The sequence below is a fragment of the Periophthalmus magnuspinnatus genome, chromosome 5 (assembly GCF_009829125.3).
Source record: "Periophthalmus magnuspinnatus isolate fPerMag1 chromosome 5, fPerMag1.2.pri, whole genome shotgun sequence".
In the NCBI taxonomy this organism is placed as follows: Eukaryota; Metazoa; Chordata; class Actinopteri; order Gobiiformes; family Gobiidae; genus Periophthalmus; species Periophthalmus magnuspinnatus.
The window spans coordinates 24,398,076-24,415,742 of record NC_047130.1 but is presented as its reverse complement, the minus strand read 5'-3'; the positions used below and the strand labels follow the sequence as shown (position 1 = coordinate 24,415,742).

Genomic DNA, 17,667 nt, shown 5'->3' with positions numbered 1-17,667 from the left:
CAGGACATACCGCTCAAGTAATTTGACCGCTCAGGCCAACGCGGAGACCTTAGTCAAACAAACCAGAAATAATCAATATTCACATTAATCATTACTCACCAGACAGTCAGTTCCTGTGAGTGGGCTGCTATCACTCATCCCACTCCTTTCAAAAGGCAAATTTCAGCGCAGATGTTAATTGAATTGTTGTGCGTAAAATGGGCACGAGAGGGAGCTGCGGTCTTTACGCACGGGCTTTGGGGCGGTTATCCAGGAAATCAGCAGACAGCGGTGTTCCGTCTGAACTCTGCGGACTGACAAGGAGAGATCACCGGGGTATTTTAGTGCAGTCTGCTCACAGGTGCTCTCAGGTAAGTATCTTTATCATTACGCGTCAGACGGTTAACTACATCTTTTTAAAATCAAACTCTGTGACTGTGGATTTTGGTCACGCTGTTTTTTGGAAAATCTTCAGGTAGTCGACTAGAGAAGAGTGCACGAAGTTTTAACATGAAGTTTTAACATGAAGTCGGACGAGGCTTTTTCTTAGAACTAACTCATTAAAGGTGCACTGTGTAACTTTGGGGTGGAGGTCCGTTATGTGCTTTGCTTGGAATGTTCCACAATCTTATCCGTTTTGCATTTTTGTTACTCAAAAGTTACATAGTGTACATTTAGTAAGAAAGTAAAAAAACAAAAACAAACAAAAAACGCTTATAAGCCTGAATGTTAATGTAATTATATATTAACTAATTATATATTAACTAGTGTATGAAGTTGTCCAAAGGGGCGTGTCCCACAGCTCTGCAGCCAAACATGAGCATTGGCCCATAAGATGCAATCTGCAACACGTGCTTAGTTTTGGGCAAAGGAAAAGTTAATTTATAATTCTTGTTTAACCCTGGACACACATTTATAAGAAACGTTACTATTCTATTCCTGGTCACAGAGTTTATATCAGTGAAAAGTTTTGTTTAGTGTAACTGATAGATCTAAAAATAATTACTTTTTTTTATAACTACTTTATACATGGTTTAGTCTCATTTTGGATTTGGTTTAGCTCTAATCCAGGCTTGATAAAGTCTGGATTTAGATCTGGTGATATTCAGAAAGGCGGCGGGAAAAGTGTTGGCTAAAAATTAACAAATGTTTTATGAAATATTATAAATGGTAGAATCTCACAACATAGTCAAAGATATTTTCAGACTCCATAAACATATTATTAATGCTCATTACATTCACGTTACTTAAATGTTAATTCATATTAGACGAGGTGTGTGTTTCTGCATGCCCTTAGAGCCACCTCTGCACACTGTGACACCTGGTATTCTTAGAGGTCTCCCATCCCAGGACTAACCAGGTCTAACCCCGCTTAGTTTATGAGATCAGACGAGATTGGGCATTGTGGAGTTTGTACTGCTGCTCACGTAATATTGATTGTTTTGTGCAGGATGTCAGAGGTGAGAATCATCGAGGGGTCAGTGCAGGTGGAGGGCTGCAATGGGCCTCTGTTTTTCAGACAAAGTGAACCTGTCACCGCGGCGACCAGACTGTCTGTGCTGCTTCTCCACGGCATTCGCTTCTCCTCCAAAAACTGGCTTGAGATCGGCACTCTGGAGGCTCTGGCTAAAGCAGGCTGTCACTGTGTAGCTGTGGACCTGCCAGGTGAGTCTCCACAGGTAATATCCATAATCTCATTGGTGATCTACAACTGCGATGCTCAAAGTCTTCACACAAACAAAGCACACATCTAGAAATGGGCTGATAATGAGTAAATGAGTGACCAAATTTGTTCAAAACTTAAATCAAACCGCTACAAAACAAGAATGAACCATAATCTTAAACCATAAATATATAAGGAATAACAGATTTTTGTAGCTTGAAGGAAACTTAAATATGTAGCAGGCAACAAAAAATGACATACCCAACTAACTATACGACTAAACCCTTAGAAACAATAGAGATGGGTGATGATAATATCACATTTTTCTGACCAGTAGTGAACAGGAAATGTGTCTCTTTTAGCATAGAGCCGTATTAAAAATGTAAGCACTGAAGTAACAATCTCACAAAAACACATTCTGAAACAGGAAACGGACTGCGATTAATTTTGTTTTGAAATTAATCACGCCTTCGCACTTGGTTTATTCCTGGTTATAGCCTAATTTAGTCCTTGTCTAGACTTTGCTTGTTTCAGTTCAAGCCCTGGTTTAGTTCTGGTTTGGGTCAGTCAGAGTATAGATTCATAAATGAAAATAATAAGTACAATTTCATCTCTTGCCTGTAAGTATACTAACAAAAAACAGTGACAGTATTGTGTAATTCTTTAATCATTTACCTGTTCCACCTGTGTTGTCTGTTCTCAGGACTTGGCCAGTCTAAAGCAGCACAGTCCCCTGCACCTTTCGGAGAGCTGGCCCCTGCACAGTTCCTCAAAGCCCTGTGTGAGAGTCTGGGTTTGGCTCCTGTCGTGATCATCAGCCCCTCGTTAAGTGGGATGTTCTCTCTGCCTTTCCTCATGGAGCATCCCTCTATGGTCCGAGCATACGTCCCCGTAGCCCCGATATGTACGGAGAAATTCACGGCAGAACAATACCAAAATGTCAAGGTACAGTTCTTCAGTTATATCATGGCTCCTTTGCTCATTTTATATGAATGAATTCCACGCCAAATAGTTCGATTAGTTCTTTAAGTAGTAATAATAATTTCATAAACTAAAGTTGGGTTGTACCATCACCTGATAAAATAATTAAATCAAAATAACTAAGCTAGGATTAAACCATCTAACTCTCTATTATTAACCAGGCATAAACTAGGTTCAAGCAAAGTCTTTTTCAAAACGAATTGAAAAATAAAGGAAAAAAGCAAGAATAATGCTATAATTCAAAAAGTATCTCAGTACAGTCAAAGTTGAGCTGTGTACTGTGCTACTGGTATCACAATGGAACCTTTGATCTACAAGGTGCACTGTGTAACTTTTCTATTATTTGCCTGGAGTGTTCCACATTGGTACCAGTATGGCATTAACTCTATCTCCAAGGAGACAAGCAGATCAGTTACGGGTCAAATCTGTGGAGAGGCGACATGGCCCACTCACAATACGAATGCATGTCATTTTGAGCCGTGAAAAAACTAGAATTAAATACATTTTTATCTAGATATTTTAAATGCCATACTGTGCAACATTCCAGGCAAAACAATAACATATCCATGGAGACAAGCAGATGGTGGACCATCTTCTAGAAAAGTTACATATTGCACCTTTAAATATTTATGTTGTTTTCTCACTCTCTTGTTATATAAAATAAGATTATGCTTCAGTACCTGATTCCCATTTCATTTACATATTAGACTTAGTAAAATCCAGCCTCTATTCTACTTCCAACCTCAAACTTGGGGTGAGTTGGAGGACATGTTTGAAATCCCTTTAGTGATGCTTTTCTCTTCTGCTCTTCATGTTTTTCTCTCAGGTTCCAGCTCTGATCGTCTATGGAGACGAGGACTCTCAGCTTGGACAAGTGTCACTAAACAACCTGAAGAATCTGGCCAATCACAAAGTAGTCGTGATGAAAGGGGCGGGGCATCCTTGTTACCTGGACGACCCGGACACATGGCACAAAGCACTCATAGACTTTATATCTACACTATGAAACATTCTGCATTGTTCATTTATGAGCAGTTGAGTCTCAGCTTTGAAAAAAATCCCAGTAATCAAAAGGTATTGAAGCCGTAGTTGACGATCATTACTCTTGTGATTATTTATGTTTTGATTTGTGTGATTTTAATGTCTTTCTTATTCTGTAAAGCACTTTGAATTACCTTGTGTACGAATTGTGCTATACAAATAAACTTGCCTTGCCTTACTCAACTATTTTAAATGCACACTACTAATATTTTTTTCTGAAATTAAAAAAACTGACTGACTACTATGAATGCTAGAAGAGAAGTGATTTAGCATCTGTGACAAAGGATATTTATGTAGCCTTTAGAAGTTCAAATATTATATGATTTTGAAATTGAAGTAACTCATCAACACAATCAGGAATGAGGCCAATAAAGTGAGAAGATAAAGAGCCTGTAAATTACTTCAATTTATTCTAGCGAAGATAAATGCTTTACATCCTGCAATAGTAAAACAGCTACATAAAAAATGCATTGAGAATGTAATATACAGTATATTCTTGGCCAGAGTGTATTGTCAAGAGTGATAAAAATGCTTAAAGTAGAACAGAGATGGGAGAACTATATGCAAATAATCACGAGACTATTCACCTGATTCTGGAAGTTGCTGTGGGCGCCGCCATTGTCATTGGGGTTGTATTATTTTGCATGAGGCTGTCGCTCTTGACAGCAAATAAGTTCTATAGGGACTACAAAGGCGTTTTAAAGCCTCCCAGAGAATTGGTGCATTGTTGACTTGTTGATGCACATGGACATTTTACACAAATCAACCTACTTTATATCAAAATTTATCAGCAAAACGTTTCCCAAGTTCTCCATTGAAATGAATAAATGGAAAAATTAACCAGAAGTGCAACCGCAAAGAAAGCAGTGTAGTGGCATTTACAGCAAAAGTGCGCAGGGCGGAATAAGGTCAATCCTAGACTTGTTGTTTCTGTGCCATGGTGCAACTTCTGAATGACAGAAAGGACTAAGTGGAAGGGGCTAATGGGTCAAACTAAAACATCCTAAAAAATCCTAACTAATGGTTTAAATCAGATACAGGCCCTTTAATGTTATTACTATTATTATTATTAATGCATTCTATTTTGTATAACATTTTGTGGATAGTCAAATTCACTTTAGAGGTCACACGTATCTGAAGCAATTTTGAGTGCAAATGCAAGGCACAACCTTTTCTGCAGTAATAGTACCCACTCTGCCATCATGTATCCCATTATGATACACTATATTCAATTTGTGGTAAACGACTGGTAGATGTTTGTTTAAAAATAGTTTTTTAAGCACCAGGGTTAGTGTAAATATGGAAAGTCATTCAGTAGCTGGATAATTGTTCGTAGAGGTTCTCAGACAGTATCCATTTTCTAATTTAACAGTGCATTAATCTCCTGCTGGGTCTGAAAAAACACACCACGTGATCAAGTGAAGTGAAAAATATGAACATTATTTAATAACTGATTCTCTGTAATAAACAATTTGAAAATATTTTACAAGGAGTCACAGACACAATATTTTACAAACTTTGCCCGCTTCTTTTTTTTAGCTTCATCTGTACAAAAGAATGACATGGACTTAGTGCCCAGAAAGAAGGAGCTAACCCACGCACTCACAAACACACCGCACTCATTCAAGACCCCATTCAGAAATCAAACAAATTCAACATTTCAGATCTCAAACTTATCAACAGTGCTGTAATTCCTATACTTATATTTTTTTTTAAACTTCACTTAAATTTTGACGTCTTTTTTTCTTACTAAATGTTATTTTTTCACACACTTTGTCGAACATGGTCACATAGCACCAGACTACAGACTACAGAATCACATACAAATCTTCTTTCCCACATAAGACGCACCGACACAGAAGCAACCAGGGCTGACGGGACCGAGGGGCGGCCGAAGACGAGCCCCGCCACTGGTCCCCGCCTGGCTGGTCCATTTTTCTATTTTAGTCATTTTATCTTTTGGCAAAAGTAAATCCACATAACTAAGTGTGTTCCTTTAGTGGTGTGTGTTTTTAAACGCTTTGGTATGAGGCGTGTCTGTGAGCTATTGATTATTAAAATGATTGATTACGCATCTATAAGCCAGGTTAGTAGTTACAGTACATTAACCTTTTATATTCATGAGTTTCAGTTTACTGTTAGTAGGCGCCATTTTGAGGACTTTTCCCCCCCAACTGTTTTCAATTACATATTTTGCCGTCCGAATGCAAAAAAGTTATTAAAGGTGCAATGTGTTACTTTTGTGGTTGAGGGTCTGTCATGTGCTTGTCTCCATGGACGTGCTACTTCTTTATCTACAATGTTCCACAGTATAGCATTAAACTTGTATATTATCCATGGAGACAAGCAAGTGCTGCCACCAAGCCACGTGATTGGTCAGATATGCGGAGAGGCGATCCAATCACAGTTACAATGCGTGTTTAAATAAATGCCCGTACTGTGGAACATTCTGGGCGAAGCGTAACATCACCGTGGAGACCAGTAGTCGATGTACGCTCCTCCAGAAAAGTTACATAGTGCAACTTTAACTTTGAATGTTGAAATATGTTCTAATAAATACAGTAAAAAGCTTATAGATGTATAATGAGCCATGTGCGATAAAATGGAAACAGCTCACAGACAAACACCATTCAGAAGCATTTGGGGGAATGGGGGATGCGCACACTCGTAACTGTTGTACCTCTCTCTGACTTGGCCTCGGACGTCCCACTCGCTCATACATTAAAATAATTATAAAAAAAAAAACTGCATCCCAAAATGACATCCTTAGCTAACCTCTGCCTAGAAGTGCTTGACATGTCCCAGCACAAACGCATGTCCGTAATATGACCTCTTGGTTAGCTTGTGTGTGTGTGTAAGCGTATGTGTTAGCGTGTGTGTGTGTTAGTGTGTGTGTGTAACGTTGTGCATAATGTCGCAGTGCAGGTGGTTTGGGAAAAAAAAAAGTTATTTGAGGGATTAAAGTTACACAGGCACGTCTTGTGTTCATCAACCAACAATGTAGGAGGAGAATAGAGCTAAATATTCACATTTTCACCATTCAAAAGACATGATGTTTTGTTTTAAATTGTTAATTGTACGGTTGTAATTTTTCATCATTCTGAAACCCATGGACGTGTGTGCTGTTCCGAATAGCACAGGGCAAACCAGTGGATGCCCAAACTGCAAGCAGCGTTAGACCCTTGTAACTAAATATTAAATAGTGTCTTATGGATATGTCTCTTAATAGTTGATTTTATTTTTATTTTATTTGTCAAATTTGCTGCAGTTTCTGTGCCAGACAATAAAATGATATGAGAACTAGCTATGGTGGCCGTAAAAGAACAAATCTGAAGAACTACAAAGCACAGCATCATTATACTGACAATATTAGTTCTTATTGCTGTGGATTTTAGGTGCATTTTTAGCTACTTTGAAGTGTGACTCAGTCTGGATAATGACCAATTAGAATATAGGATAAACATTTTGCTGTAACTTGCAATATATTGTAGCAATTTGACGTTCTGGACCACTCTGTGTAGGAGTTGCATATAATTTAACTATAATTAGGGTGACCAGACATTCATATTTATCCAGGACAGTCCCAGTTTTGAGCCCTGTGTCCCGTATCCCAGCAGATTTATCCAAACCATTGATTTGACCTAGTTTTACACAAGACCGGTCCCAGATGTCCCTGTTTTTGACCAATTTGATACCTGCGAACAGTAAAAAGGGACATATTGTCATTAGTTTAGCTAAAATCTAAAAAACTGCATTTGAAAATGACCATAAGGCAAAAACATGGACTCTGTTAGACTGACAGAAGTTAAGAATGAACAATGTTACGTGCTCTTTTCAGTTTTATTTAGCCTATACCAACCATCCCAACCAAGGTGTGTCGTAGTTTTGAATTTTGAAAATCTGGTCACCCAATATATAATAAATCTCTCCAAGCCACACACTTGACTTTTAAAATTTAATAACTACAACTGTTTTAAAACACTGGTAAAACAGCCTTTTCGAATGTTTAAATTACGAAATAAGAAATACATTTTTACTCCCTCTAAGAATAGTTTTTAAGATATATAGAGAGGGGTCAGAGAGCTGTGTATTGTGGAACACTAAGGCATTTAGAGAGGCATTAACACTTTGCATAAAAAATAAAAACTGATATAAACACTGATGATATACACATTCGTTTACCTCCCACTTTTTTACAAATTAACTCCCTTTTTCTGCAATTTTCCAATACTTTTTTTGTCTAGTTCAACACATAAGACACATAAAACAGCTATGTGCCTCCGTACATTCCCTTTGAGGGCATTGAACAGAAAAAATAGTCCTACATTCGCACACAGACGAACACGCATTCAGGCAGAACAACAGCAGTCAGTGGCCCCAAGTCGCTCGATATCATAGCATTATCATAGCTCTACACATGGCATCGTAAAGCAACCGTGCAGTGACCAAATATGGCAATCTCAGTGTCCAGGAGTGTAACGGATATACTTTTCTGTATTTTCAAATTTGCAAGTTAATATGCATTACTGTCATTAGCTGCACCGTACCTGACTGTCAAAATTGAGCTCTGTAAGTAGGCTCTTCATGCGTTTCAGCTTCTAGGCAACATTTTAAGGACTTTTGACTGTTCAAAAAAAGATAAAATGTTTAGTTCTGTATCGTTAATTGGTATGGTAACACTATGAATAGATACTGTATGTTAATTGATTTTTAAGTGAAACATACAGACTGAGCAGATATTTTGACTACATTAAATTTAATGTTTTTTAAATCATTGTAACAGTTGTATAATTTCACTTAATACCAAGGTTTAATAGCCATTTTTTACTATACATTTAGATTAATATGTATAGGACAATCCCCAGAAAATGTTTTTTTAAGCTGCTACTACGTAATACTTTATCGGTGGCAAAGGGTTTGTATATAATGTAAGGGGATAATTTGCAATCATCACCTAAATTCATGCAAAGTCTCATGTTTACCAACACTGAATTAGTCATATATCACCTAATTGGTCCAGGTCCCCATAATAACTGCCATAAAAAGTTACCACACAGTTGTTTTGCTCATACAAAGCCAAAAGAAAGTGCATCAAGGCACTATGAATCAGAGCGGTTAACTAAATGACTCTTCACACCATTTTATCACCAAAACTGTGACAACCACACGACTATGTGATCAGCAGTGGCCTCTTCTGCTCTTCAGATTAAGAATCATAATGAGAAGCCCCTAAACCCCAGCAGCGAATGGTTTGAAGATTAAACAGCTTTAGTCAAAAGGGAAAATACTCTCACGGCCACAATATTTGGTACATCTGTTTGAATGATTTTAAATGCAAATCTCACTAAACAAAAATATGGTACTAACTCAATGCATTTAGATATGAAGAAAAGATGAAAAATGATAAAGTTTAACAGTTTAACATAGGAGAGACAGAACAAGTTTGAATTTTATTGGAAATGCTAATGTGTTGATAATTGTCTTAAACATGATTTGCAACATTCAAATGAACTTTTTTCCTCTATATCCTTCCATCTGTTGATGCTTTGTATAAACTTCAGCTGGTTTATCTCTATAGCACTGATTTGATAATGTAGTTCTGTCTATTCCCATTCAAGTGATTACAACAGATGTACCCAATAAAGTGGCCAGTTAGTTGCAAGCCTAAAAAACAAAGGAGAAAACCCACACCAGGGTCCACTATGTGATGGTCGTGAGGCAGAGGCATGGTGCTAGTGTGAGGTGGGAGTGACTTAAATACAAAGTGACTAGGAATGAGGAGCTAGGAAACAGGAGATAGGAGGTCACTGAGGAAGCTTCAAAAGGATTGGCCGAGCTTCTGGGCTTAAAGGTTGGAATGATTATAAAAAACATTAATACATCAATAATAATGGTGTAAATAAAAAATAAAATATGCTAAAACAGTGATTCTCAAACTTGATGAAATAACCCCACCTTAAATATTTGGCATTTCAAGAAGTATGTAAAAATGCGCCTAAATCAAAGCTGTAAACGGACTAAACTAAACTAAACCCCGACTAACCCACGTCTAAATTATTAGCTTTAGATTAACTATGATAGAACTAAACCAGGACTGAACAAACTAGGGCCAGATGCAACGTCTTAACTCTAGAGCAAGATAAAAACTCAACTAAAATTCATATATCACTACAGGAAACAGTACCGCAGTTTGAGAACCACTGCTCTAGTCTCTAATCACTGATTCATGTTGACAGAAATAGCTTAAATAAAAGGATATTTTTAAACAAATGTAACAAAAAGCATGTAATTGCCGTAATCCCGAGTAGATGAAATGAATCAGCACTCGGTTATCTTAAATCTAAAATCAAAAGCCATTTTCCTCAGCACATTTTGGCTATATAAAAATAAGTACACATGAAAGTCTATCTCTGTTTGGCAAGTAGACATTGAAGTAGTGCATAAATGAAGTTAACATCTAACAGCTTCTTTTTTCCAAATAAAAACCTTAATAATCATAATATATGCTTTGAGTATCACTTCAGCACTGACATTTGCAATAGTTTTTTCAAGGTATTTTCTGTCATGGTGGCTAGAACTGGTTGAACTGTCCACACATCTTCTTAGAACAACAGCTGGACAATGCAAGAAGCAGGACATTTAGTTTGTTGACTTCCTGGTCCCATGTAACAGTCATGAATAATTACTTTCTTTTTATGGACGTGTCTTCTGATGCCACTCTGATATACTGAATGTCCAAAGATATCAATTGCCACAAATGACTGAAGCAAAGTGGGCAGCGTGGCACTATAAGGGGCTTCTGCCACTATAGAAGTCCCGTTACCGTTGACTATATTTTGGGGAACATAGGGGCACAGATGTGGACAGTGGTGTTGGGGCTACGGGATCGTAAATAAGGCTTGGGCGGGCTATACCAGGACAGCAGAGGTGAGTGGAGTTAATGTGTTAGAGACGGGGCGTAGGGGCTGAGGGCGGGGTAAAGCAGGAGCAGCTGAATGAGCAGCAGTGAATAAAGCGATGGGCGGAAAGAGTAGCCCCGCCCACAGTCTGACGTGTTCTCCTGTAACACACAAAACACAGGATTTAAATGTACAGTTTTTTAGGTTTTACTGGTTTAAAAACAGTACTACAATCACAAATGAACCTCGTTTGTCAGTGCCTTAGTGAACACCTATACACATATTGTTTCTCATTCTTAGTATATATTTATAGACAGGCCGTGCCTCAGGTGAAAGCTCAGAACCTCCAGAATTCACTCAGCGAGCTGCAAAAGCTGTACTAGCACTGATTAATGATTGGCTGTGGGTGTTGGGGTTTAGGTTTTGATGGTTCAGATGAGGAGAGTCCTTGTATCTGGAAATAGTCACTGAATCTGGCAACCCACAAGAAAGACTCATGAAAATATATATTATAAATTTTATTCATGCTTCAACAATAAGACATTGTTATATAAGAGAGAAGGATAGTGTGGACTTAATACTGGACAATTTACTTTTATTATTATTATTATTATTACATTATATTGTATCTATATGTTTATTTTGTATTTATTTTGTTACCATTATTATTATTATTATTATTATTATTATTATTATTATTATTATTATTATTATTATTATTATTATTATTATTAATTTTATTGACTAATTTATCTTTTCTTTGTCTATATGCCCATGGGGGTGGGGGGTGGGAAAAAAAGGGGGGAAAAAGGATTGGATTATAACCTGTATATTTGCACCTGATCACAAAAAAAAAAAAAAAATTGATCACAAAAAAAATACTAGACAATTTTGTGGACTTTATGTGGCAATATTACGAATACTGACAATTTACTAATACGCAGTGTGTTTTGGCTGTATCTTCTCCTTCAGATTACTATTCAATTAAATTCATTATTTATTAAGGACACAGAGTCTCCAGACCTTGGACACAAAGTAACTGGAGTTTCTATTGCTTTTTTTTCAGTTTCAGTCAGAGAAAGACATGTCCAATAACAGTAGATATTTCCATATTAGGATTACTACACAAGATCAATATATTTGTAATTTTTCCATATAGTAATAAGTTCTTACAGAGTTGTTGTTGTCGAAACAGGTGGAGGGTCCTTTCCTGTAGCGCGCTGGAGCCATGACGTTACAGGGATTCTCTTCTTTGTCTGAAAATCACTGAATTAAGGAGTCTCATGTATTCTGTATTCATTTATTTCACTGTACTTTGGCCACACTCTTCTTTATCAGGCTGAGCTATTGGTTAGAGTATCTAGGCACGTTCTTAGAAGAATAAGAATAAGCTGAAATAATCTTTGAAAAGTTTATTTTTTTCTATCTAAAAACAAAATGTCACTTAGATTTTGAGTCACTTGTACAAAAGTATGATTTTCTCAAAATACTATGATGGCCCAATTTCAGTGTTAAGTGTTGAAGAATGTCATTTAGGTGAGCTCCTTTGCTTGTCTAAAATTGGGCTGCTTTTCTACTACTTTAAGTCCAAAATCCCTGTATTGGAATAGCTACAAGTCTAATTGTTGGGTTTTAGTACAGAACTTCTCAAAATCATTGTCAACAGCCTAACAACCCCATTCTATGTGTCGTTAACTCTGATAATTTAACCTAACATGGCCTGTAAAGTCTCTTGTACCAAACTGAATGCGTTGACAGTATTTTTTGAACAATGACAAAATACATACTTGTCCACCAGTGTCAGTTACATAAAAGTAAAAAGGATGCATTCTTCCTGTTCTTGTGAGAGCCTCTCAATCTCACAGGAGTTACAGAGCAACTTCTCAGCCACCACAAACAGCAGGTTGGTGTTATTTAACCTTTTAGCGTGGATCAACCTGTAGAAGACAATATTCTGTCACAAAACAACATTGGAATTTCTTGGGCTGTGTCCAATTTCTGTTCATTTGTTAACTTGATTCCTCACTTGGACACACTAAAGAGAGAGCCAGGATATGTCCAATTGGCTCCTTGGAAGGATTGTCTAAAGTATCAAAAATCAGATAATAGTCAATAATAAAACAAGTATTGGTAAAACAACATCACATTCACAGGACAGAAATGAACCAATCCTGAATATGTTTAGAATGATCTTGAGCTGTATCAGAACAAGTATAAGACACATAAACTAGTATAAACCCATGAACTATGGAACCTACCACAGCGACTAAGAGGTCACACATTACAACATGATAATAGTAAAGAATGTAATATGGTAAAAATCTCATTCTATTGCCTCTGTATTTGTTTAGTTATTGTTCTATCAGAATTGAGTCTGTTCCTTAGTATAGTGTTTTTTTTATCGTAACAACACTATTCCGTGGAGTCGAAAGGGGCAAGTGCACAAAAACTGGATGCAGCCTTCGCTATCCTAGCAAATGTGCGTCATTAGAAACAGAATCTATTGTCTGTTACCAGAATAAACAATAGCTTTGTTACTTAGCAAGGCATCCTAAGCACTAAAACCACAACTAAATGCCATGTTTGTTTTTCTCATAGTCATACTCAGTGAATGTGAAAGTGAATGTCCTCTCCATCACAAATCACAGCTCAGACTCACAAGAATTTAATGTTAGTAGCACGATTCAAACAGCAAATCTTCTGGTTAGGGGGCAAAGAAGTTTTAAAACTGGGCTATCTATTGCAAGAGGAAATTACATCCTACTCCCACACATTACATTCTCATTTGCAAGTACACTCACTAAGCCGATAAGAACACATTTTAAGGCTCATTTAACCAGTGATGTAACCCTTTCATTACACTTTAATCGTACACATTTATCAGATACAGTGGAGTCTTTTGTGTTTTACGTTACACAGTCGACTCAAAAATCACTATTTGAGTTGCTGCTATTTGAACGTCAAATCAAATCGCAAAGGCTGCAATTAATTAGAGAATAGGAAGTCCACCTAGTTGTTGTGAGTTGTGAGTGCGGTGTGAACGAGACCGACCTGCGCTGTCCATTGTGACAGTAAAAGTGGAACTGGAATTGGGCAAAAAATGTAGGAAAAATTGGACAAAAAAAAGTGCTCGGATCCTGTATATTTGTATGAAAGGACGCTGCAAGCAACAGTTTGACACGTTTGTCTGACGAATCAAATTGGATCAACTTAATATGAGCGACAGTCTCCTCCTGCCTGTCTGTGCGGGTGAGCATGGGTCTGTCTGTGTGTCGTTCAAAAAGCGTACTCTCCTCAGTCCTCATAGTGTACACGGTACCCGGTGCGCAGGTGAAAGAAAAGCCCACCGTGTACAGGGGAAGTGAGCACGTGTCTGTCTGCTGCAACATGTGTGAAAATGACCATAGACTTCTGCAAACTTGAAACGCCTACGTAAATCGCAACATTTGTAGGAAAAAAAATGCAATTTGAAAATGATGCAGCTTTACTTTGCGTCCTATATAATATCTTGGTGTGTTGAAAACCCTGGTCAGACCTGGAGCAGTTGCCACAGTCCTGCAGTATGTTGTAGGAGCTGGTCAGGTTGGTCAGATAATACTGCGTCTGCACCATCACACAGCTCCTTTCTTTAGAGTCCACACTGTCAGCTGCTTCCACATCTGTCATTACACAAAAGACACTGTATGAGAAATGTACAACTAATATGAAATTGAAAAAAATGAAAATCTGTTAAAGGGCTCATATTAGATTATGTTCTGATCTCATCAAAACATACCCGGGGTTGTGTTTTGTTTCATTCACACTCAAACATAAAACACACTGTTCCACCTTGTGATGTCATGTGATAATTTTAGCTCTGGGAATGTCAATCTTTACTGAAAAAAAGGTAAAACGTAGCTTGAAAACTGCCACTTCATGACATCACAAGGTGGAACACGGTATTTTGAGCTTTGGAGATGTAGACAGACTAATAAAAATAATTACTCAAACATGTGTGAATGAAACAAAACACAACTCAAGGTATGTTTTTGAGGCAGCGACATCATTCTAACATGGCGCAAAGCTCAAATAGTCAATTTTGTGTAATATAGGACCTTTAAATCAATGTTTAACTCTAATGTTTTATTTATTTATCTATTCATCTTCCTTCATCTTATATTCAACATTTTAAGGATTTTTCCCATTCAAAAGATATAGTATTTTGTTTAAATTGTTAATACAGTATGCAACCCCAATGGAAACTGCACTGCAATTAACAGTTCACTGAAAATTATATCTTTTGAATGGTTATATATTTGGTACTGAAAATGGCACCTACAGTATAAACAAGAAGTGGAAACCCATAAATATATCAACCATCAGTCACGACTTACCTCTGACGAACCAACTGTGATACGCAAGTCCATAAATAAACTGCTGAAATAAGGACCTGCAAATAAATAAAGCATCACATTTGAACCAATGTTGTGTAATATAGAGATTCAAACCCATGACCAGCTATTAAAGTACATTTATATTGTTAAAGAAAGTTGCTCTAAGATAAAATGTTTAGTTCAATTGCGTCCTGTATTCATCTACTGCTGTAAAAGAGTAAAAATCTTACCATGCAGCTGCAGATGTCCACCAGGCTATATTTACAAAATCTGCTATCGTAGGCTGCAAGAAAGAACAACAACAACAACAACATAAGCTATATTAAATCGATCCAACTATCTCAAAGTTACTGTAGACCTCTATCTCATCTGCTGTTCCTCACCACAAACACTGATCGTGGTCCTGCTCCTGCCTCACTGTTGGGGATGCGCTCACATACAGACTGATAATCGTACGACTCCTTTCGGTTGAAGAAAGAGTTGTTGTAGAGCGCGTACATGAGGTAAGGGTCCACTTCACTGAAAAACATGCCCACCTGCCACAAAGGAGGAGATAAAAGACCTCAAGAGGTAATCTAGTTTTTATTATCAATGTTGAGACTATTAGCTTTCATGGAGTAAATACTGGGATCTTTTAAGAGTATGCATTATATATACACACTTTGGGTTTCCACTTGCTTGTCTCCATGGAGAAGTTGTTCCTTTCTCTTTGGGATTACATGCATCTATCTGGATTTTGTGCAGTCTTTCTATGAGCATTCACCCTTCTCCACAGAGATGTAACCTGTAACTTGGCCTGGTAGCATACTTGTACCATGAAATAGATACATTTAATGCAATACTGTAGATCAGTAATAACTACTCCATGGAGACAACCAGGTGGCAGATCCACAATCAGAAAAATTATACATAGTGCAACTTTATCTCAATAAATGTTAATGCTTTTGGTCTTTGGTTATGCTAAAATAAAGCAGGATTTGGAAAATGTCAAACTGCTTTACCTTATTCCAGTCTTCTTTCTGATTTGACATGATCAAAAATCCACCATCGTCAACTAAATAGCACACAAGGTCCTGTACAAGAGCAAAATGGGTTAATATTCAGGAAAATGTCAAATGAAATACTAAAAAGACTAAAATATTAAACTGCTTACATCACTGTGGGCTTCACAATCCATTTCACATGGACGGTTTGGTCCACACTGCACCGCAAAAAAAACAACAAAAACGCAATTTTAACAACTTATAGTAGTAAAAGGCAACATAAAAGGCAAGTAACACTCACGGCAGTTAAAATAATTATTAGTACTGTAATTGTACTGCAGTATAAGTAGGAAATATTTAAATAATAAAAAAAAAAATCTCAATGAAATCTTAAATGTGATTAATTGAACGGCCCTGTTTGAAAGTAACTGTCCTATTTCTGAGAGTTCACCCACGCACTTTACATAGTAGCTTATACAATCCGCTTGTATATGTGACTTTTCTATAATAATGGCATTATACTGCACCTGATTGGTCCCTTGCCGATCAGTTTGGTTACTGGCGAGGATTTTGAATTTGTCGACCCAAGCTTCCAGGTCCAATTTAACTCCGACCACTGAAAAGAAAAGAGAAGTGCCCATCAAAAGAGATGCACAAAAGATGACAGCCAGATAACAGGACAATTAAAAGCTGTGAATCGTGCCCTGTGATTAAGCATATATAGAAGAGGCCTGGTTTAATGGGGGAGTGTGGGTGTTACCTGCAGGTTTGACAGTCTTCCCTCCCACTGTGATTTCCACGGCTGTGCTCACCAGGATGCCTATAGTGTCATTCTCTGGGTTTAGGAACTCATCTTGGGCTGGACAAGACAAACAAATGGGACAAAAAAAATAAAACATGAGGTGTAATAAGTCTCTATCAAAATAAATCTGAAAATCAAATGCTTCAGGTATCAAATAGAGCAGTTATATCTTTTGTCTCTGTACAGCACTGAAAACTTTTTATTTTTGTTTATAAAATACAATGTAAGGGTAAAGTGGATTTGGATCAACGCTGTTTTGGAAATTAGAAGATTAGAGTAGCCAAAAACTTTACTTAAGTGGAAATAAATAGTAGGCAGCCAAATACTACGTTGCAAAAAGTTTAACATGGCAGGACTGAAACCAAGCACTTATTTTCCTGTTTATCATCTCTTTTTTATATCTTAATATTTATTTCCATGCATTTAGTACTTACCAGTTCGGTAAGGCGCTCTGAAGATGTACCCCTTATTGTCCAAACTGCGACGGTAAAAACTGGCATTAAATGGTTCTGGATCCTCCTCCCAAGTTTCCGCAGCTCTGCAATTTATAAAAGAAAACACATTTTAAATCATAGTGAACTTGAAACGCAAAAATCACTTAACTAAACATATCCTAGTCATCTTGGCACACTTACTTGTTTGGAAATACTCTTGTTACACCTCCATCAGTGGCAGCAAACACAGCCAAGAAACCATACCTAAAATATTTAAAGACACATTATGAAATATACCATCACCACCTTAGTCCGTCAACAAAGTCCATGAAATTCCGATCTTCTTACGTGTTGAGGTCTTTGTTCTTCCAAACTTTTTCCACCAGCTGACGGATGATGCCCGTGTCCAGGATCAAATTATGGAGAAGCAGGTTATCGCCTAAATCAGATCAAATCATCAAACATACATTTGCATTTATATTATGATAGAATTATAACTATAATATTTATTT

General features: G+C 37.2%; 3 protein-coding genes across 3 annotated transcripts in view; 2 read left to right on the top strand and 1 right to left on the bottom strand.

The window, feature by feature from the left end:
- ddi2 (DNA-damage inducible protein 2) overlaps positions 1–17,667 on the top strand; it is a 158,344-nt gene that overhangs the window by 134,232 nt on the left and 6,445 nt on the right. The window lies entirely within an intron of this gene.
- abhd14b (abhydrolase domain containing 14B) lies at positions 260–3,734 on the top strand. Its single transcript, XM_033966472.2, has 4 exons — positions 260–350; positions 1,430–1,644; positions 2,346–2,587; positions 3,450–3,734. The coding sequence occupies exons 2-4, from the start codon at positions 1,431–1,433 to the stop codon at positions 3,627–3,629; spliced, it is 636 nt and encodes a 211-aa protein (XP_033822363.1). The 5' UTR covers positions 260–350; position 1,430; the 3' UTR covers positions 3,630–3,734.
- The window catches only part of cacna2d2a (calcium channel, voltage-dependent, alpha 2/delta subunit 2a), a 207,441-nt gene continuing 199,479 nt past the window's right edge, over positions 9,706–17,667 (bottom strand). The window contains exons 24-37 of the mRNA XM_055221612.1: positions 17,504–17,594; positions 17,357–17,419; positions 17,156–17,259; positions 16,680–16,778; positions 16,447–16,535; positions 16,090–16,137; positions 15,938–16,009; positions 15,320–15,472; positions 15,167–15,219; positions 14,937–14,992; positions 14,099–14,222; positions 12,391–12,500; positions 11,737–11,819; positions 9,706–10,724 (exon numbers count right to left, since the gene is read on the bottom strand). Coding sequence (XP_055077587.1) covers positions 10,602–10,724; positions 11,737–11,819; positions 12,391–12,500; positions 14,099–14,222; positions 14,937–14,992; positions 15,167–15,219; positions 15,320–15,472; positions 15,938–16,009; positions 16,090–16,137; positions 16,447–16,535; positions 16,680–16,778; positions 17,156–17,259; positions 17,357–17,419; positions 17,504–17,594 — 1,268 coding nt within the window. The 3' untranslated portion in view covers positions 9,706–10,601. The remainder of the gene's footprint in view (positions 10,725–11,736; positions 11,820–12,390; positions 12,501–14,098; positions 14,223–14,936; positions 14,993–15,166; positions 15,220–15,319; positions 15,473–15,937; positions 16,010–16,089; positions 16,138–16,446; positions 16,536–16,679; positions 16,779–17,155; positions 17,260–17,356; positions 17,420–17,503; positions 17,595–17,667) is intronic.